This window comes from Prinia subflava, chromosome 2 (assembly GCF_021018805.1).
Source record: "Prinia subflava isolate CZ2003 ecotype Zambia chromosome 2, Cam_Psub_1.2, whole genome shotgun sequence".
NCBI lineage: Eukaryota > Metazoa > Chordata > Aves > Passeriformes > Cisticolidae > Prinia > Prinia subflava.
The window spans coordinates 36,129,501-36,152,720 of NC_086248.1; the positions used below are offsets into that span (position 1 = coordinate 36,129,501).

At 37.6% G+C, this 23,220-nt stretch overlaps 1 protein-coding gene across 1 annotated transcript in view; it reads right to left on the reverse strand.

Annotated features, from left to right (window-relative positions):
* Positions 1-683: 683 nt before the first annotated feature.
* The window catches only part of RNGTT (RNA guanylyltransferase and 5'-phosphatase), a 172,766-nt gene continuing 150,229 nt past the window's right edge, over positions 684-23,220 (reverse strand). Inside the window, exons 15-16 of the mRNA XM_063389629.1 lie at positions 6,348-6,471; positions 684-3,505 (exon numbers count right to left, since the gene is read on the reverse strand). Coding sequence (XP_063245699.1) covers positions 3,342-3,505; positions 6,348-6,471 — 288 coding nt within the window. The 3' untranslated portion in view covers positions 684-3,341. The remainder of the gene's footprint in view (positions 3,506-6,347; positions 6,472-23,220) is intronic.

Here is a 23,220-nt window from a genome sequence, read left to right on the forward strand (position 1 = left end):
AGAGCAGAGGACTGAGTAGGGGATAGAGAAGCTACCATACTTCTCCTGGTGTGCTCAAATGTCAGATCTGGTTCGGCATTCACTTTGAAGCACTGCAAAATCAGAAATAGTTGAGAGAAGCAGCACAAGAATCACACACGTAACAAGAACATAACAGCAGTGGGGACAGGATCTTAATTAGAAAGAAATTATAAAAACAAAGATAGGCTTTTTAGTTCCTAAAATGTGCCACCTAGACAGCTGCAACTTGAAAAAGGAAACTGCCTCATTACAAGTCCAGGAGCTGATCCAAGTAGGTGGGCTAGCAGCTGTAGGGTCATGCTGAAGATAAATCATCAGGGAAGACTCCTGCAGACCTCTTGCACAACTTTTCATGCAGCTGCACTTAACACTGAATGGATAAGCTACATAACACTAACCTGTCACAGAACATGTACTTCAGGCACCAACTGGTTTTCTTCTGGTTCTATTTGCAGCAAGGTCAAATAGCACTTAAAAAGGGCACAATGGATCATGGCCACCACTGGGCTCGGGGGCTTCTACCTCAGAGAAAAGCCACTGAAAAATGTGGATCATTTTCTTGGAGGACTGAACACCAGTAACACTGAGGTATCCTTGTACTTTGCACAGGTACCACAGTACCACTGGAAAGGCATCAAAAGCAAATACATCTTTAGGGAAAGTATTTTAAACCATTGACTTTATTAAAATACTTAATACACGGTTTTTAGAGGAATGTACTTACATTTTCTGGAAACTCCACTGAACTCAAATTTTAATTATATATTTAACAAATGACAAAACAGTGGATGAATTCATGCTGTACACCTAAGTGTAGACAAGTCAGGGTATTGTTTTTCATCATCATCATTATTTTCCTGGCACAGACTCTTCTTTGCTTTAGCTTCAATCTCTTGCATATCTAGTAGCAGAGAAAGGAGGTTTGCGTTTCTCACTGCATTAAACTCATCTGGTCCTAGTAGAAGTCCATTTATTTTCACTATTTTCATTCAAACCTTCTCCAGGAACCTCTCCTTCCAGAAAAGCAAAGGTGATTGGCCTCTCTGAAAAGCTACAGGTCACAGAGCAAAACGAGTTTGACAGCCATATGTGAACATGGAGTTCTGAACCTTTTCAGAATCATTACTCTTTCAAAATATCCATTTCAAACCAAGAGTGGGGAAAAAAGACACTGTCAAAATACAAGGGCCAAAACACATACATGGACTTAGTGGAATGCACACAGAAGACAGCTTGCAGTGCTGCAGCTCTGAAGTAAAAGGTAAATCAGAAGCTAGGTCTTGTTGAAATACAAGATGCCAGAGCTGGGAAGGAGAAAGACGGAAATAACCTGTACACATTCTTTAAAAAATGAAATGTCCTAACCTCATGGAGAAGGCTGTAATCATCATACACACTGCAACTGCCATGAACCATGGAGATCAGTGACAAAGTATATGTTATGACAATCTCACTGACAAGTATAATCTGGGGGAAATTATTCATACCGAGCAAAGAAATAATTAACTGTGTGTTTCAATGCAAGATGCACAGAGGATGCATAGGTTTTCACATCAAATTAATAAGGCTCTTTTTAAGAGATCATTTTGCAACCTTGCATAGGTGATATTATATCTTTTCAATAGATAATGTGCAGAAACTATGTACAGTTGAAAAAAAGAACCTTGATGAAAGCATTTTTTCCCCTCAAGTTTTACCATAGTATAAAAAGTAACTTATATAACTCCTTCAGTTCTGTAAAACACATATGGAATATCCCAGAAAGAGAAACCAGGAACGCCATCTAAATGATGCCGTGTGCATTTATACAACAGGCTGAAACAACCAGAGAAGCCACCACAAAGCAAAGTCATAAAGTTTTCATATAGAAAAAAATAAAATCAAAAAGTAAATTTTGTTTACAAACATGAAAACTCAATTAAACAGAAATGCATTTTAGTTATAACAAATTAATGACCTTCACTAATCAGACTACTGAATGGATGGATGACTCACACACTAAGTAAATCATAGAAAGAGCCAATTCAATCCCTGCTTGATAAATGGATAGTAAACTTTAAAATCTGCATTTGGTTTCCAATTAATCCCAGCTCAGAACAACTCCTCCCTTAGACAGCCAGACGGCAGCTTCTCAAAACTAATATTATGAACATCTGCCTGTCCGCTGCAACAAAAGCCATTAGGGCATTCGTGTGCTTCTTCATTTGGTAAGAAAGAAAGTCAGCCAGAGGATGAGCACAGTGCCACTGGACAGCCAACTCCATCTTTGAAAATGAGTGTCCTGTTCCCTGGGACACTCATCCACCACCCCAAAATGACTTACCTTTGCCCTGCAATTATGTAAATCAGGAGACTTTCTGTCTGATGTGGCTCTCTTCCACTGAAACTACCTTCTCCTTCACACAGGAGTTGCCTGGCATTTGTTTTCCCATTTTGTGCCTGGATGCAAGACTTCATTATCAGCACTGCTTATTACTCTTGCATATCACAGTGATGTGTACTTTTTAGTAGTATTTACAATGGTATCACTGTGGAGAACTAAGCCCTGTACTAGAAACAGTCTCTTTAACAGAGACCTTAATACTAAGGATTTGGTACATTTCTGATCTACAGATAAAAAGGCAAAGCTAAAATCAGCTCACTATACATTTGGCATTAGGTTCAAACATGGGGAAAAAGCAAACATCCAGCACATTCCCTTGTTTCAAAGGGACACTATTTACAATAAGAATTCGCTTTCTTAATATTTCAACAACAAAAACCCAGCTAATTTTGAAATTAGAGTAATCTAAGGCGGCTTAGTATTTAATCAACAGAGAACACAAACAACATTGCTGTTTGCTGTTAAACACAAATCTCAGAAATGCAGGAAAACTATGATCTGATTATACTACGGGTGACAAATCACAGCCAGTTTAATAACAACAGTAAAAAAAACACTTCTGCTTTTTTTAAACACAGCTCCTAAAAAGTACGGCATCCCAATATTTCCTCAGTTCCAGATTGCTGACATTATAAATTAAAGGTGAAAAGAGATCCATATATAAACAAGGCAGCTTTCCACTGACTTCATTGTACTTGGTTCTTGTCTAAACCTTTGGAAACTTAACCTTCAAATACCATAATGTAAGGTTGAATTTATCAGTTACAAAACAATGTCCATTTGTATGTGGAATTCAGAAAAACAAAACAAAACGGAAACCAAACTGAACAAACACACACAAGTATTTACAGCGATTCAGATCTCTGTTTTCCCGGCCTCACACTCGCGTGTCACGTCCTGCAGAACTGTTCCCATCCCATCCTCTGGGAGCAAGGCCCTATGTTATGGTGCGAGGCCTTTTGGGCGGCGGGGGTGGCATGAGTTCAGTGTCAGGGTCAAGGTGGTGCTTCCGCGCCTGCCCTTGGGACGCCGCTGCACACCGGTCAATGAACTCGAACAGCATCTCCTTCGTCACCGGGTTCTGGATGCTGTTGCAGACAGCTGGGAACAAAGAACACATTCTCATGTAACTAAACTGATTTGTTCTAGTCGGCACTTCAACAACTTCACCCTCTCTTGGCAAAATAACAGCATACTCTGGGCTCAAGCACTGAGCCTTAAACACACGCTTTGACAAGGTGGTTGTGTCTGGAGTCACGAATCTCTGCTCTGCCCCCCAGAGAGCAAAGCAATGCCGTGGGCCCCTGCTCTCATGTGAGTCTCCTTCTAAAACAAACTAAAGGGGTGTGGGGGTGTGTGGGTGTGTGTGTGTGTGTGTGTGTAAGGCTTCCTGAAGCAACTATAAAACCCCCAAGAACTGGCATCCTATTGAGGCAAGGAACAGTAACGAAGGCCTTGTGAGACACGGCTTTGAAACACACATCAAATCCAAGCAGATCGAAACAAGACTGGCTTCTAATATTGAAAATGTCTAAATTATGGTAGCTTATTTTTTTTACCAGTTAAGTTCTATAAATACGCTAAACCTCCAATGCATAGTTCTTCTTTTTTTAACCCATATACCTTCATGGGGCAGAAAGACTTGACACCAAGCAAATGGCATGCCTAGAAACCCAGACCACATGGTGGAGGAGCAGCCACGGTGCTGCGTGGTGGCCAAGGCACACATGCACAGGCACTCCTGAGGTAGTTAACATGATTCCCCAGACCACAGTTTGTAAATCATAGCCCATGGGATTTTATGAAACAAGTAAATAGGTTACTTCACTTGAAACAAATGAAATATTTTTAATACTTTCCTATGTAACCTTGTATTCCCCTAATTAATCCTCCTGAGAGATTTAGAGGAGGAAAAAAAAGGAAAAAAGGAGCATGAAATTAAGTGGGAAACCTACAACTATCTTGGAAGAAAGCACAAAATGATTAGAGGATAATTGATAGCATGTAAGGGCTGTCCACAGTAAGGATGCAATTTCCATGCAAAACAATCTACTGACCCCCTAGAGTACTAAACCTTAGGACTCCTTAAAATGTACTTGCAATGTAGCATTGTTACGAATAACAACGATTCTCAAAAGCATTCCTTTGTTTCCTGCAGAATACCAAAACCGAAGGATTACTTTACAATTAATAAAGCATCTTTCTAGCACTATTTTTAATTATCCCACTATTTTTGCTGAAAAGGTGCTTTAAGAGTTGCATAGTATTTGACTTTAGCAGTTGGGAAGCATTATGATACCAGTAATTTAGGAACAGAATTTGAATCATACAGTAAGTGGTGTAACTCAGTATCAACTCTTGAGCGTTCTCTTAGCTTAACCACTCAAAAAGACCTCCTGTTTTCAATTTGAAAGGCAACCAAGTCCAAAAGCAAGATTCAGACAGATGCTTATTTTGTTGCTCTTTCAACCATGTGGAAAAATAAATAGCATTTTTCATCAAGAGAAAACTAATAGAGGATCTAGAGAAAGAAGTCTCAAATGATGAAAGTATAATTTCTGGAGATTCTGACAAATGATCAAAAGTGAAAACTCAGAGCCAAAAGAAAATTTCCTTTTCTAAAAATTTCCTAAAGAAAACTTGAAATAGATCTTAAAAATTCTTCCTGTAGCATTTAACTTTCTTTTCATTTTAATTTTAGGAAGTTCACGGCGTTTTGGGAGAAAAAAGGTCAGTAATAACAAAAGTGCTCTACAAATGGAGAAAATGAGAAGAGAAAAAGGGCAAATACATACACTCTTAAGAATGAAAGAATGAAGAATATACTACTCATAAAAAAAAAAGGAGAAAACTCCAGGGAAAACTAACTATTGAAACACTAAGGTAAACCAGAGAAGAAACATGTAGGTCACGGTCACAAAGAGATGTCATTGTACTTGTATGACTTTTGTGGTCCTTTCCTCTTTCCTGACAGGATTGCTCAGCAAGTATTTCAGCTACATTCTGTGCTGATTCCCTAAGGTGTCAACAGAATTATTATCTCCTGGCAAAATGACCACATTGTGTTTATTCAAGAAAATCTACTCATTGCTCAGGCAGAAATACAAGTAGAAGGGTCTAGAGAAAATCCTGCGTCAGCCCTAGTAATTAGCATGGTGTTAAATATGATTAAACTTCATTTTGGCACTTAACAAAAGTAAGTATCAATATGTTTATTGCTATTCAGCCTTGCACACACTTCTACTCAAACTCTTAACTTCACTGGAAAATAAATATCATCATTTAATTTACAATACTTGGCAAAATACCTTTTGGTAGAGAAACACAAAAGTCTTGCAACTCTGCATGAATATACCTTCACCTTTCATTAGTTTCCCTGCTTCATTGTTTGTGTAACTATTGTTGAAACCCAAGATGACATTTTTCTCCTATTAATTTTCTAGCCCATCTGCCAAATAATGGTTTTGGCATTTTAATGGATTTTTTGTTTAACTAATTCCACTCATAATGTGCCAGTTTGCATTACATGCCAGCAAGCCAACACGATAGGCACTGATGTCAGCTGAAACGATGTTATTGTAAATAAAATCTTTCTTGGCTCTGACTTGAAAGGCATGCCCTGCCATTTAAAGTCATCTTTGCACATGTGTTTGCAGTTCTGTAAAGATTTAGGCACTTGATTCTGTGTTATCTGTTACATTCTGCATCAGAGTATTGGTTTGACTGACTTTATCAAATAACCCTGCAGCCAGAGTATTCATACTGTCTAATAACTAGTGATGACATAAGCATTTGCAAGATGAGGCATTACTATAAAAATTAGGGAAGTCAGAACTCAGACCAGAAATGAGAACACAGAGTGCCTTTCCTACTTAAAACAGAACAGAGGTAAAATATTAAAATTTTAGCCTGAGAAACTTCTAAAGCAAATTGTTCTACTCACCCATGGCAGTGCTGTAGGCATTTGGAAAGCTTTTGTCTATCCTCTGTCTCATGAAGACCCAGCTGTTGTTCTCAAATTTGCACTCTATAATTTTGTTGTCGTACTGTTTGAGTTCTTTTGTCACCTGTATAAAAAAAATTGTTTAGGATAAGTAGATTTTAATTCACAATTTTTTCTTTCTTTTAGGCAAAAACAATAGAAGATCAAAAGCTGCCCTGCATTTTTCAGCAACATGCCTCCATCCTACACAAAAAAAAAGCACAGAATACATTTCCATTTTACATATGCTCAGCTACTCAACATTTTAAAAATACTTTTCAAATTTGCTGTCAATATTCAGCAATTATATTATGCTAAAACATCAGCATTGCTAACAGAGGGGGGAAAAAAGTCACTTCTGGCCCAAATGCAAATAGGTTTCCATGGGAATAAACTGCTTCCAGTTTAAGTGCTGCTGCCAGCCTAAGTGCACGAAATGTATTATCCATGTTTCATCAACCTTCTTTGTTGAAGGTCTCACAGCAAAATGTCAGATTTCAATACTGGAAAAAGCTTACAAAAATTCACTCCACTCTGTACATGACTGAGGTTTTTCTCTTCTTTTTTTTTTTTTTTTTTTTTTCTTTCTTCATGTGTTTTTAAAAATTAAGATGGGAACTTCAAAATAATGCAGACTTTCAAATTACATATATTCTAAATCTCCTTCAGGACCCTATTGATTCATAGATTTGTCAGGAGCTAATATCCCGAGCTATTTGTCTTTCTATCTGGCAACACGGTGTGGTTTGGAAATGTAGTTTATATGCATTGGACTTCGTAGTTGTTTTGGCTACTTCATCCTATGCATCCTAATCTATGATACAATGCAAAATTTTCATGTAACCATGGAAACCTGAGAAGCTTATCTAACACTTTAACAATTTTATCCATATACTTCACTTTGTTCCAAAGAGCCTCTTCAGCAGTATAAAGCTGTATTTTATTTAAACTGCTAGCTGCGTTTAGTTGCTATAGTTTACCAATAAAAAGCTGTACAAGGTAATGTAACACTTTGGATTCAGCATCTTAAGCATAAGCACTCTCATAAAAAGGAGATGGTTACTGCAATTCATTAGCATAATTTTTCACCTCTGTTGTCTACTTGCTCCTGAGCAGTGACACAGGAATTTACTACTGTCAGAGAGATGCAGATTCGAAAAAGGCCATAGCTGTCTCCAGACAGCTTAATAGCACATACAGTGGAAAAACTCATGAACCCCTTTTCCATTAACTCCCAGATAAAGACAATTAATTAAGGAAATGGTCCTGAGCATGGATCAAGTCCTCCTGTACTGCATAGTACAAGATTTGATAAGCAGAACCCTAACATTGTTGGTATTTAATCTGAATACTTGTGTTCACTCCTGGATAAGGAGCCCCTAGGTTTCTACTTGTCAAGTGAATGTGAAACTTTAAGAAAATTTCATAAAACTTGCTTACAATTGAGTCCTGTCCTGCTGCAGCACTGACAGAGTTTGAATGAGGTTTTTGTGTCACACACTGTTCTTTATCCATTCCAGCACCTACAAAGAATTTTTTTCCTCAAATCATTTATTCACTAAGTGAAATTTGTGTCTTCTGTTGATCATTAGCTTGCTCAGATTAGCAATCTTTTCCTTTGCAGAATGCCCTGCACAACACTGCTCTTCTACCATCTGCACTGAACAGCTACATGCAGTCCAGAGGTCTGACTGACATCCACATGTCTATGGATGCATAATTTTTCATTAGGTGTATGCAGGAAAACACAATATCCTTTTCCAGCATACTATGGATATATAAACCCAGGAAGAAACTCCTGGCTGTGCAGTGCCTTGGGAAGGTATATTATTTTGAAAACAGCTGCCTAGTGGAAGGGAGGGCAGCAGGGGGTATAGCCACATGTCTGATTTTCTGCCAAAGCAGGGAAATGTTAGAAAGATCACCTGATAGAGAAGGAAATGCATAAAACTGCATGTAATGACTTCAACTAACCACCCACCTTATAAGGTTTTCCCATGACCTATCATTCTTCTAGTGTTCAGATGCTCAGAACAGCAATAAATTAGATGGCAGCTTTATCTGACTGTGGCAATTAAGCAATATTATTAACTATCGAGAGACTTGCTTGGCCATTCATTAGCAATCTGGAAGATGGATCTTTCCACAAAATATGAACACCTGCCAAAGCATTGACTTAAATGAATTTTCCCATTAGAAAACTGGTGATCACAGCCTTTAACAATTGCAAGTTGTAGTAATTACTTTACAAAGGAAGAAATACAGCATCTACTCTTTTCTGTACTTTGTTAAGTGACCTTAGTCTTACAAAGATACTTACTCTAATATAAAAGACCCTTTTAGCAACTGCTGGGCATTTGATTAAAACTACAAGTATTCTGAGCAAAACACACTTTCAGTATTAAAAGCACTCTTCCACTATTGCATATTAGTAGAATTCTAAATGGGTATTGTTTATACAAAGGACTGAACAAGGCCGCAGTGATTCTGGTATCCATAATTCACAACTTACATCTACCTATCATGTACATGTTACTTTCCGGTATTTCAGATTCAAAGTGGGACAGGGAAACCCTCAAATTTAACTGTCTAGAAATTTCTTCACTTAGGGAATTAATTCTGAGCTCCTCAGCACAGTGTCTTCTTGATTCTCCCTTTGCAGTGTGTTCATCCCTCCTTCTTCCCTTTCAATATTACAGTCCATAGCAGTATTCGAATAATGCACCATCACTTCTCTTCCTCAGAAGTACTTCTTCTAGCTTCTAGTGCTTCACAGAAGGTGAATTAGGAACGATGGCAGTTCTCAGTCAAAACACTTATCCTCAGGTCTGGTACAGTGCCAGCGTTTCTGCCATACTGTTGATAAAAGGCCTTGGACTAGCATTCAGCAATTTCAAGACAGAAGCTCCCACCACACTAAGGACTCCATGGAGCCTGCTTTAATTAAACATTTATTCCTTAGCCTATTTTCGGACACCAGTGAGAATCAGAATACCAAAGGATCAAGCCTTGGACATGGGGCTATCAGAGGTGGTGTGCATCAGAACAGCAGCATTGGTCTCAGCAACAACTGTGTCCTGGGCAAGGACACACACCAACATGTACACTTATTTCTTTTCAAAAGGAAGGAAATTGTTCAGCAGCAGCAATGTTCAGTGTTCCTGCCTGTACTTGATCTAATTATCAGGAACCAGCCTATTTGCCCAACAGAATGAATTTCCAAAAACACAGAGGAGCATCCTTTTGGAAGCTGATTCTCTACATTACAGCTGGTTGGAAAAAAAATGGCTTGAGCTGCATCCCCATTTAGCACTAATTCATTATCAAATCTGGTGTAACACAAGACCAGTGCCTAAGAATGTCAGATTACATGACTGTATCTTCCTTGCCCTGCTGAGAAAGGCTTCCCCCACCATCATCATCTGGGCCATTCACTGGGAAAAACTTCAGTGGCATAAGCTTATTTCTTTTTCTAAGAATGAAGACAGTTAAGGCTTAGGAAATCTCTAATTTTCCAGGTTCCTTCTACCCTCTATGTTCTGAAAGAAATTCAAAATATATTTGTAAAATTTAAAATAATTTCAAAACTCTTGTCAGGCTGAATAACGGATGAGTAACATGCAGCCACAGTTTCTGTTAAATTATAGCAAAATGTGAAAAAACCCTAATATATCCAGCTGAGAAAGAGAATAAACCGTTTAAATTGAATGTAGTTAACTCCGGCCTCATGAAGATGCCTTTACTATCTCTGCTGGCTACCAGCAGCCAATGCTTTTCTGTGTCTCTTCACAGGGCACCTGACTGTCAGACTGGTCCATCATTCCACTCAAACATTAGTCTCATCGCCCTTAACCCTGAAGGAGAATGAAATTCATGGGCAAGCCTCTACGCTACATAAGAGGCACTAACAATGCAAATTTAGATTTTAAGGTTATTAAGTTAGTATTTCAGAAAACATGTCTACAATGGACAGGCTTAAATTTTACAAATGCATCTACTTTCCCCATTTTCAAGTTCTTTAGAAAGAAAAAAGAAGATAAGCCTTTAGATAAATGGAGACTTGGCTGAAAGAAGCCATATGTTTCCATATGCATGTGGGGTTTTTTTGAGCAATTGAAATTATTTCAGTTTAGTAAATAATCCCCTTTAAAGAAAGTGATGTTTGTAAGGAAAATCTTAAAACATTCCATTTCAAATTCTTTCTCTTTAAATGCCTTTTTGCTGCACTTTCCCCCCTATTACCAAATGTAGATAGAAAAACATTCTTCAATCCACACATTTCCATTCTTACTCCACACCCCTAGTCATCAGCCAATCTTTAAGGTCCCTGAAGAAAAGATAATAGCAGAGACAGAAAACCTTCACTTCCATGAGAGAAAAAATGAGCAAAAGCAGCTGTTGAAATCCTACAAAATGAAAAACATATTTATTTTCAAATACAGAATTAAAAAGTAAAAGGAACCATAACATAAAGGCAAGATATATTCTAAATATGATGGGTTTCTATTTGCTAAGAAGAATCTGCCTTTTTACAGCTAGCATGAGCAATGATGGCATTTCCTTTTGATATTCTCAAATACACAAACTGTTTGTTTTCTTTTTTTAAACCTAAGTTCCAGTGCCTGGAGGCAAGAAAAGTTTAGAGCTGCTACATAAGGCCCAGAAAGTAATTCTTCCTCTTACTGATTTCATAACTACATTTTCTCTATTAGGATACATTCCCACAGCCAAAGGGAACAAACAAGTGAAAGAGGCACAACCCAAAACAAATGATCAGCTGTGTGCTCATGAAGGAGAAACCTCTTGGTTGCTTCCCTGTCTCTTACTGCAGGAGAACTGAAGTCCCACCCCCTCCCTTAGGAGGTCACCCAGCAAAAATTAATCACAGTTTTGTAAGAAGTGTCCAGAACCATAACATGTGTGAGCTTCCTGTCCTGAGGGTATTGGGATATGCCAATGACAGCCTAGTAAATAAAACCTCTACAGCAAAACACCACATCTCAAATTCCAGTTTCTGCATTAGTCTCTAATGCTGTGACTGCCCACAGCTGCGAAGTTGCAGCAGTAGGGCAACATCTGAAGATCAGGGAGATGCAATCACAACAGTCAGGGAACAAAAATAAGAATTACATGGGAATTTGAGGAAACAAAGAGGGGTCAACACTTCCTGAAGGAATAGGATGGAGACAGAAAAAATAAAGAAGCAGCAGTAACAAAATGAAACAGCTTCTGAAGATAGAAAGATAAGCCAAGCTCAAAGCAAGATCTTTTTAAAGGTGATGAACTCCCAGGACATTCATGTCAAACGAAGGCAATTGAGAGGAAATGAGGTGTAAGAAACAGTGGTGCTTTGAAATTATGCTTACATGTGATTGCTGGTGAGGTCATGAATATAAGAAATTCTAATGATTTGAGTAAGAACATCTGAGGCACTGAGTAGACATGAAGTTATTAGAGCCCCCACACTTACAGGGCACCGTCCAGCACCTAACACAGATCCCGAAATGTTCATTCAGTGCTTCTTCCTTGGATTCTTGGACTGTTAGTTCAGATGCATTTCAAGAACTTTTTCCCCATTCACATAAAGTACCTCATGATTTTCATAGTCAAATTTCTTAAAGAATAAAAAATTCACAAGATGGCTACTAAATGCCTGTTCACATAAATTGTGTACACTGAACCATGTGAATACTGTCTGCTGGAAAAAGTTAATCTGCTTTGCATTTTTGCTCAAGTCCAAGCAGATTTTGTAATGCAGCTTAGTATCTATTTCTTTATACAATTCAAGAGATTATTTTATCAAACCATAGATTTCTTGCTAAACTAAACATACTGATTGTGTTTCCTTCTTAAGGAATGTATTACCCAACAAATGGTTATCAGCTTGGGTAAACACAATGCAGTTGAGATGGTTATTTACATTAATAAAGCCTTCTAAGTGCAACTATGCTGCTTCTTATGTACATAGGAAATGGAAATGCTCCAATTTTGAGATATCATTCCTGAAAAAGAATATTAAGAAATATAAAATTTTAGTACTTTTCTTCATGTCTCATTAAACCACAATGTTAACACCATGCACTGTAGAATCACAGGAAAAGCAAAAAAAGTAAAATCATGTTTCCAAACTACAAGAATAAGGCTTTTTAAAATTGTGGAATTTTTTTGTTTGTTTTTGACTTCCAGTGTCTGGCACTCTCAGTTCATGATTTAGTCTTTCTTTTTAATATATAATATTTTCTCAAAGGATCTCTCATTCTTACATGTAGTAATTAAAAATATGGGTACTGCTTTCTGATGCATATAATGGGTTGAAGTCCTGGGGTTTTCTTGGCAAGTGACAGATGGAAACATCAGAAATAAAAAGCCTTCCTCTTATCAGTGGTATTACAAGTTTAATGACTTTCAGTGCCAGCTGGAAATAGGTTTCTTAATGTATCCTGGAAGCTCTCCTGTACACCTGACCTTGCAACACCATTTGAACTATCTGTAAGAAACCAGTGTTTTCCTGAGCTTTGTTTTTCACTCTCAGAGGAACACACTGGTATCTATGACAAAGCAGGTAACTGGTAACAGCTTAGACCAAGATGTGGAACTAGACATGAGTTCGCACAAATGTTTTGCTCAATGATCACTATCCTAGATTTTTTTATTTTTATTCTTTTATTCATTTTACTCAGTGGTAAAGCCATTTGCCACAGCAAACCAATAAACTCTTTGAATACTTTTGGGCATTATAACTCAGGCGTCTACATTACTCAAAGAGCAGCTGACCTTTCTCCTAGACATTGTTATCTCCACCTAACTCCTGAGAGAACTCAAAAGCTTTTAAAACTCTTGTTTTCTTTTAATCATCATCAAGAACAGGACACAGAGATTTGGGTGTCCATACACATCTTGAACAGTTAAATGAAACAGAGTAATAAATGATTGTCCTCCTAGATCTATATCCCTTCCCCCTGTGCTCTAATCATCACAGGTCTCTGGATTAAAGGAAAAAAATCTCTGTAAAAACTGAGAAATGGAAGAATTCTGTGCTGAGGATTTGTGAGCTTGGCATAGCTCTGTTGTGACGAGTTCTTAAATAAAGTCGTATTGAAAAAGCAGCTCATAAAATTCTCACCCTCAGCATGCTGATGAAAGAGCAAGAAACTCTCAGAGGAATTGCAGAAACACCCAGGCATTAAGAGAGCAGCAACAGAGCTCTCAAAGCAAGTTGTCAGTGTGACCTTACTGCAGAGTGGATGTGTGTTTGGTGCAAACAGAGCTTCACCTGCTCTACAGCTCATGAATTTGTAGGAAGAGGTAAAAACTATGCTCTGCAAGCACTTGGGTTAACTCTGCAGAGGCCAAAGATAGCCACTTTGCATTTGGCACATCATAAATAACTGTGCTAATAAAAATAATAATCCCTGGAGTCAGTACTGAAAGTGCTTAAGTTCCAAAGAAAAGCAGGCAGATACAAGCATAGTAGTAAAATGCTATAGCAAACTGCAGAACTGTTCAGCAGGTTATGCAAAAAAATAAATAAACAAAAAAAACCCCAAAACACCTTTCTGTGAAGGACAAGGAATCCACAGGAGGTTTCTGAAGGAAAAGCCACCCCATCAGAAAGGTAAGCAACTGTACAAGAGGAAAGAGAACAAGGATATACAGTGCAATCTGGCAAAAAAAGCTGAAATAATAATATTGAAATGATTCTGTGAGAAAATATTTCATTCACAGCTTGATACATTTTGAGGACTGGCTTGCCATGAGCTAGCTTGTGAAAGCCAGTCTTAACCCTCATTTGTGCTTTGTTCACTCAGAGCCTGCCCCAAACAGGGAGCACTGCATAATGAAACACAAAGATCCAGGAGACAAGAGTTATACATTACTAGTAAAGAATATAGTTTGAAAACACCACTTAGCTCATTCATAAATTATTAATTTCTTAAGGCTTATTATTCTCAGTTTGCAAATGGGGAAGAAAGAGATAGTTTGTGGCCACACCACAGGGAAAGCATTTACCCCCCATTAGGTTCTCTAAACCCAACCTTAATTACCCCTCAGGTACTTACACACACGCTACCAAGAAATCTTGTGACACAGGGCAGCTGAAATCTTGTTAATAATTTATCAGTAGAAACCCAAACAAGAGTTCCAGAGACAAAGCAATGCTATCATTTTATAATCACATTGGCAACATTACTCCTACACCTCAAAATAAATGAAAGAGAACTTAGATGATTGTATCAGAATAGGATGTGGAGTTTTTTTGACATTTGCTGCCTTTCACATGCTGGAATTCACCTTGAATAGGATGGATTTCCAGACAACTGTTTGTGCTTCTCATACATAGATTTTAGAGGGTACTTTCTCACATTACTGTTTTCCATCTGATCTCTACCCAAGCTCTTGCTAATGTAGGAGTCTAAGTTAATCTCGTTTTACCTGTACTTATTACACCATGCAAGGGATTCTGTCAGACAGAATCCTTGCTGTCAGAAAGAATCCTTGCTGTCAGACAGAATCCTTGCTGTCAGACAACCAAGGATGTGTTAGAGGGAGACTCCACAGGGCTGAGCTATCAGGAGCTTCCCAGCAGCCTTTCTATGGAGGGAAAAACTACTTTTAAAAGTTCAGACACTATCTGATAGCTATTCATGTGGCATCCAGCTCTAGAAGCTCTTATCCTTGTCAGTTATGTGCCTTTGAGCAGCTTCAGAAGATGAATTAGCCCACACTAGTGTCACAGGATTGGGCCCTAGACCTAATTCTCGTTATTTCTTATCTGGCTTCTGAAACATTCTTAGAAACCGTGGGTTTATACTCTTTCAGAAAGATGCCAAATCATATCAGAATACACTAAAAGAAATCTAAACTAGAATCCAAAGTATCAAGTAATTGAGTCTTTTAAACCCACTTTTACTGGTAACAACACACAGCTTTCAAATTACAGCCATTAAGAATCATATTCTTTTTTTCCATTTAGATCCCAAACAACCACTTGCTTGAAGTTTTTTCCCCACAAATCAAAATTCACCACCAAGAACAACTGTGTCAACACTGTAAGGAAATTTGTTTGCTGTGTTAAATTGAGCTTCAAAAGCATAAACTGAACATACATTTGTGATCATATGTAATGCGTCTTCTTATATCCATTCAGAGTGTTTACTTTATTACAGCTTATTATAAATGTACTGTCTAAAATGCAGCAGCATGACTGTTCCACTTCCAGGCCCTAATTTTATGGTAATCATATGTAATGTATTCATATGTCTACTTCACTGCCTAACAAAGCCCAAACTGGTTTCTTAGCAGACCTGATTCCCCCATGGTTCAAATTTCTTTGCCTCATAAAGTTACTAAAAAACAACATTAAGAAAGATATAATCAAAATTTTATTTTGCATTTTGCACTATAGTAGGCAAGTAAAGGAATATATCATTGGAGGCTGAATTTGGCATACTGACTTTATCAAATACTGGTATCTAAGTGATATGTAAATTATTAAACATGCTATGCAAGCATTATTAGAAAAATGGGGGTAGGGAGCAAGATTATAAATTTATAAATCTTTTCAGCATCTAGAAATCCTATTAATACTTGAAAACATTGAGATTATACAAAGAGAATGTGCAGATAAACTAAGACCAGAAACAGCAAACTTGCTTTTAATCTCCCATACTTAATATGTGTTTCAGTTTTTGTCTAGAACATATTTACAAAAAATAGTAACAGTTTTCTTCACAAATTTCAGGGGCAATTCCTAGTTACTGACAAATCTGACACTAGAACATAGAGAGATTTACAGGACTTGTAGGAAATAGAAATTCTTTTGATCCCCCTCTACTCCATTAGATCAAATGGATTGTCATTAGCCAAGTCTCCTAAGAACCAAAGGGTTGAGCAGAGAGGAGAGCTCAGCCTTGCTCACTGTAGCTTTTACACGTAATGTACAATACATGTAATGGCTTTTTTAGAAGAATGTCAGATCTTAAAATCAGAGAAGTCTCTTACAGCCGAATAACACCTTATTTCTTAATGAAATTTTCAGGGTTTGTATTTGTATTAGGTATTTCTTTTGGCAGGAGTAGTATTAATTTTCTTGACAGTAGCTGGTACAGGGCTGTGTTTAGGATTTGTGCTGAACACAGTGCTGAAGATGTGGAGATGTTTTTGTTATTGCTGAGCAGGGCTTGCACAGAGCCAAGGCCTGTCCTGATTTTTGTACTGCCAGGCTGGGAGGGGGCTGGGGGTGCTTGGGAGGAGACACAGCCGGGACAGGCAACCCCAGCTGACCAAAGGGACATTCCAGACCATGGAACATCATGCTCAGTATATAAAGCTGGGGAAGAAGGAGGAAAGGGGAAGATGTTTGCAGTGATGCCATTTGCCTTCCAAAATCACCGTTGGGTGTCATGGGGCCCCGCTCTCCTGGGGATGGCAGAACACCCGCCTGCCCATGGGAAGCAGGGAATTCATGGCACAACTTTTGCTTTCCCTATTAAACTGTCTCTATCTCAGCTCATGAGTTTTCTACCTTTACCTTTCCTATTCTTTCCCAGATTCTGCTGCTGGAGGAGAGTGAGTGAGTGGAGTGAGTGAGTGAGTGAGTGAGTGAGTGAGTGAGTGAGTGAGTGAGTGAGTGAGTGAATGGCTGAATGGGGCTTGCCTGTTGAATGGACTTAAACCATGACAATAACAAAGCATAAACTTTTACTTTCGTAATACATGATTAAAAAAAAGTCAAACTGCAATGATTTTTAAAACCCTGATATTTTGAGGAGGCATTCTTACACCTCACTGCTGAGGTTGGATTTCACATCCTGCTGATTCTGCCTTTATTTTTGTAAATAATGAGTTTTAACAGGATGAGTTTTAGGTGACTGTTAGAACCACTTGAATGAGGAAGCTGATAAACGTCTTGATCAAACACTGCAATAATATGAAACACAAAGCCAAGTGGAGCCAAACAATGATAACAACAACAAAAATAATCTCAGCAGTGCTATGACACCAAAATAATAAAGCAAAGATGTGTTGGGAAAAAAGCTGCAAAAGTCATGTTTGGGATTTTTCATCCTTCTAAGATTTCAATTAGAAGGAAAATAATCTTTTTCTCCCATTACAGATAATACACCACAACAAAAAGATTAATAGCTGCTGACTTAACGCAGACTTTCAAAAATTAGCTTTGATCAAAGGAAGTGCTGTAGTGAAAGTCAACTGCCCTAACCCACTTCTCATCTGCCTTTATAGCATTGAGCTGGCATGAACTCCCTCCCCTTTCTTGAATGGTTTCCTTTAAACTTCAAAGCCTAACTGGCTTTGAGGCTTAAGACACAGAAAGCTTTTTCCTTCTTCTTCAAAAGCAATTAATGACATGATGTATAATCTGACCTACAATCTAGTATCTAAGCACACAGGTCTTCTTGATCATTGTAGGGCTACAGAATCTAAGGGGCTTGACAGAGAAGTTAATCGTGGCTCAGTAACTGCAAATGGTTTTAGGGTGCCTGCCAGCTGATGAGGTCAGTCCACTGAAAGAAAGCTAAGCAAGGGCTAATCTATCAATGGCACAAATTTGTCGATAAATGAGGCTATAGGGGGATTCTTACTGCTTTACCTTTTATTGCAAGTTCCTCCTTCCTTTCCATGACTCATTATTAATGAGTCTGCAGAGTCTGGAAGCCAGATTTCCCAGGACACCACGGTAATGGATGTGGGGTGGGGCAACACAGACTGCAGTAATCACGAGGCAGAGGAATGGACAATATTCATGAACTTTCAAGAGTCACAACTGGCTACAAAAGATATAACGGATTTTGCAAGATGTGGTCTGAGAAAACTATAAACTTCTTGGTCTGCTTGGGCAGCAGTGTTTCCAAATTAATGAATAAGGACTGTATCTGAATTTTTGTTTCACTATCAGCTAAAAGAGATTGCAAACTTTGAATGGTGAATGCTGATAACAGGAAATAATTAATGGTTTAATAGCTGGTCCAGCCAAAGCCCTAAAATACATGAAGTCTGGGAAAGGCCACTGTATATGAACACACTTTTCATGGCTTTGTCCATATATTTTGGGTTTATATGTGGGATCAGTAACAAAGTAAGTGAGCAACACTTAGTCTTCATTCTTATATTTCACAAAAATACTTCACCCATTTGGCCTGCAAAATCCAAGGCAAGCAAAGCCAAGGAAAGTCTCTTGAATTTTCTAACCATATGACATCTCCAAGAAAACCCTTGTCATAAAGCTGATTTCTGCAAAGATCTCTGCATGGGCCAATTCTTAAAATTCCCCAGAATTCTGAGACTCATTTGAGTGCTCTGCTCAAGTGCTACACTTGTGTTTGAGCTGCTGTCTCCCCTACCTAAAGCCCAGGAACAAAACAGCTTTAGTTCCCCAACAAACACAGTTAAAGATATTTGTTTTGCTTTTCACATGACATAATAGTGTTTCAAGTAACATCACAAGCCCTTTCTAGAGACAGCCATTGAGACTAACAAGTCCAGGAAAAAACAAATCCTTAAGTATTCTTCCCTAGAAGAACAGAGATAAGAAAAGAGAAATAAAGAAAAAGGTAACAGCAATGGTAACTCTGCAAACCTGTTATCCAATAATCTCAAAGTTATTCTTATACACTTGTAATGTGTATAAGCACTTGTAATGTTAAACTCATTTCCTTAACACACTTTAGATAAAACAGCTGCATGTATGTAATTTTGCAGTTGAGAAGTCCAAGGTAAAAGGGAGCTGATTTGTCAGGCAAGAGTGCACACAGTGGGGAAATTTATGAAAAAGCCTTGGTTTATAGTTCATTGCTATAACTACTAGCGCTAATTACTAATCAGTAATTAGTTAGTACAGATTTTTCCTTAAAGTTCTGAATGAAATATTAACAAGGTAGTAATTAAGTAATTCAAGGTCTGTTTGCTTTAGTGTTTGCATTAGCATTAACTTTAGTATTGTAAATCCAAAACTGACTCACTGATCCATAAACGTCCTACTAAATTAATCAGAGACATCCTCTGCTTTCCTTTTATTGAAGGTAAATTATTCTGAAAACCCTTTCTATACATTAATGGTATCCAAAGTGTAACAGGTGGAAAGAGAATGCAATGATGTAGTAAAAAGCAGTAATTGTACCTTGCATTATTTTCTAAAAGAGCAAAAACATTCTTGCCTCTAATCCTGCTTTTGCATATTCCTTTACATTGCTTCTGCTACAGACCAGCCTCTTCCCTACACCCCAGAAAGGTTTAAAAGAAATGCTACAACATGTAGTTAATCTGCTCCTACAATGATCACCAATCAAGCATGGCTAACCATGACCCACTAACGAAATGAAGCAGAAGCTGGGTTGCACTTGTGTGTATTACTGTTAAATTACACCTGGGTAGGTTAATGTGCTCATGGGGCATTTTATTTCTCGTGTGGTGCAGCAGGAACAGGCAGGCAATGGGCAGCTCCTCAAGGCAGTGAGGACCATGGTCAGTACTGACCACCTCTGCAAGGGGCAAGAGGTTCAAGAGCTCTGCTTAGCCAGAGCCTCACTGCCTCCCACTTAAAGCCCCATCAGGGTCTTGGCTGACCCAGTGAGAGTTCATGGATGACTTCTGCACAGTTAAATGAGACAACTGTCTTCCAGCAGACCCCAGGTCATTAATTCTGTTGTGAAACAATGCTGACTTCACTACTTCATGCATGGAAAATAGAGAAAAATCTCACATCATTGCTGGTACAGAATCCAGCACGACATCTCACGAATCTACCACTGAGAACATGCTCAAATATTTTTTATTACAACACATTAAGCTAAAATCAATAGATTCATTTACTGAAATGGATTTAGTACTTCAGCTAACCAAGGGAAAGTAACACTTTTTAAAAAGAAGTGACATTTCATTATAGCATTTGGTTGTAAACTCACTGGCAGAAATTTTTCTGTATACCAATTAAACAGTAACTCACTGGAGTTAGTAACATAAAAAGCAATATTGCGTATTTACAGTTCCCTTCTCAGTAAATGAAAACATCTACAGTTCTCAGCAATACAAATAAAGTCTCTGCATTATGGTTCTAGCAATGCTGCCACATCTCTGATCTTTTCAAATACTTCTGAACTATTTTTCCCGAAGATATAATATGCAATTGTCTCTACAATCAACCTTCTCTTCATTTGGAGAGAAGCAGAAGTGGCATTTTGAAAACTTCAATCTGTTGAAATATAATAGCAACACTGAGTTCTGTTGTTCTTCACTTTTATTCTCGCTTTATGCTGGAAAGATAAAACCACAGTGGCTTTACTACTGTCAAATAAAAAGTAAATGAATAATGGTTTTGTTCACTATTACATAACAAGACACTGCATCACTATTAGTCAATTGAGTTATCTCTCAAATGTGAAACTTTAATAATACTATAATCATTCTGGAAAACTGCCAAGGAAAGGTATATATGACCCTTGCCATGAGAACTGTGAAACCAAATTTGATGAAGAAACCATTTAAATATTTTACTGTAAATTATACAAATAGAGAAACAAATTAAGAATTCAAAAAGAAATAATCTTACCTGATTTACTGTCTATCTACAGCTTCATTTTTCCCCTAGGATTACTGCTTTGTAGATATCAAGGACATTTTTTGAATCGCACAAGGTGCTATTTATCACTTCCCTGGTCAGATCAGCATCCTTCTACTTTTACTAGTACTAAATCTCATCTTTTTGCCTATAGGCAAATCTGGCATGGGCATAATCTGGTTTAATTACATCTTCCTCCTTATTTGCTAGAGCCACCAACTTTGTCATCAGAGCTCTAACAGATCCTAACTTGCAGGACTCACCTGATTTTGAAGACTTATTGATAGAAATGGTGGAAAAAATGGATATCTGAAAATCAATTACCAGAAGCTGAACTACCAATTAAGCTACAGGACTTGTCTGTGGAGAATACTATACTGGAAATGCTCACTTCCAGTTAAAACAGCTGTACAATTAGAATGTAGTTTTACTCTAGCCTTTAATCTCATACTTAGAAAAGTTCAGAGAGAAAGGCAAGATGAGTATTTGCATCATTATATCAGTTATGTCAACTGTTTTCCACCACCTATAAGGAGCCTGCAGGGTCTGTGGTGGCTGAAATTATATCATGTGACCTTCTTTATAGGTATTCTAATTAGACAGGATATTATCTACAACCCCATTTCCTCTCAAAGCTGATATCCTGCATAATTATCTCATTTGATATTTCTTCTACCTTCTATGTTATTGTTTGCAATCCTATTCTTTTTTTCGTATCTAAATTTAATCTGCATTTGCCTTTTACTAGTCCTAAACCAGCACAGTACCTCTCAATACGATAATTTTTGCCATCAACTGCTTTTTCTCCAATGTTATCAGTATCTGACATTTAAAATATTTCTCATTCATGATATTCACTATTCATTTTACATATACTATAAAGAAAGGTCTCAGAAACAATTTCCTAGTCAAAGAATTTCCCTATTACACTATCTCCCACCCTTTGCAACTTCAACATCTTGATTTATTCATGAGTAATTTATTTTAAAGACATTATCATCTGCATTTCGCAAAGGTACTACAAGTTCAAGCTCATTTATCAAGTTCAACCTCATTTTTTCAGTTCAGATTCAAAATAATTCACCTCTAAAAAGCTTAATAAATTTAGATACTCTCTGCCTATAAACTGCACAGTAACAATTTGCTTTCTTTTCCCCTGTCAAGCCTGATCTTGGCTGATGTTCTCATTCTTTAAAATAATAAACAACTAAGAAATGGTAAAAAAATGCCTAAAACATCTTTTATTGCCCCTTTCAATTAGAATTAATTTCTAATAGGGTCTGATCCTCATCATTTTACTTAGGATCTATTTTTTTATTTATTCTTTCTCTCTGACTGTTATCCATCCCACTGCTTTTATTTCACTTGCCTTCATTACCAACAAAAGCCTCTAACAGAGAAAGAAAAGATGAAGAACTTATTTCAAAAATCAGAACAGATTAATAAAGAACAATTAAGATCCCAAACATGGTACAAAATGAGTATTTTCTGATGGAAACAATAGAGACACACAAATTTAAGACACTACTTTCTCTGAGAATTATCTACAGTAAGTTTCATAAATTGCCTAAAACTCCAAGAAACTTGAGCACACTGCCATACTGTCTGAGTATTATATTCTAGTCAAAGAAAATGCAAATGCAATCACATTTATGGAAACGAAGTGTGGGGATGTCTACATCAAAGGAAAAAACAGTCCCTACTGCCAGTCAAGCATAAGAGCTGGCCCCATAAACAGCTGTTGTCATCAAGGTATCTTCAATTATTTAGAACAAATTACACACTCTGTGTGCAGAGGCACACCCAAACCAGGTTTGACAATGCAGTTATAACAGACAAACAGCTGCAGCAACAAATTATCATGTTCAAGAGCTTAAAATCATCATGGACAAATCATTCTCTCTACCAGATGATTTTTGTAAAACATAAGAAAGCAAAACAAAGATGCTGCCAACCCCAAATCACCCATGTATGGGAGCCAGAACACTCTCAAACACTGAAGCTTGTGAAAGAACAATGTGACAAAGAGGACAAGGACAATAGCAAAGCACAACCTGCACTACAGCACAAGAAATCTGGCATTTTTACAATGACCTGATCAGTTATTCCACTGTGAAAAGTAGGAAGGCTCAACGCAAAACAGTAGAAATATCTGCAATATCTATGCTCATCTATTGCTAAAACAAACCTTTCATTCCCAGGATCTTTCTCAGCAATTTTTAGTTGGTAGTGAGCAATAACTTTATGTTTGAGAAACAA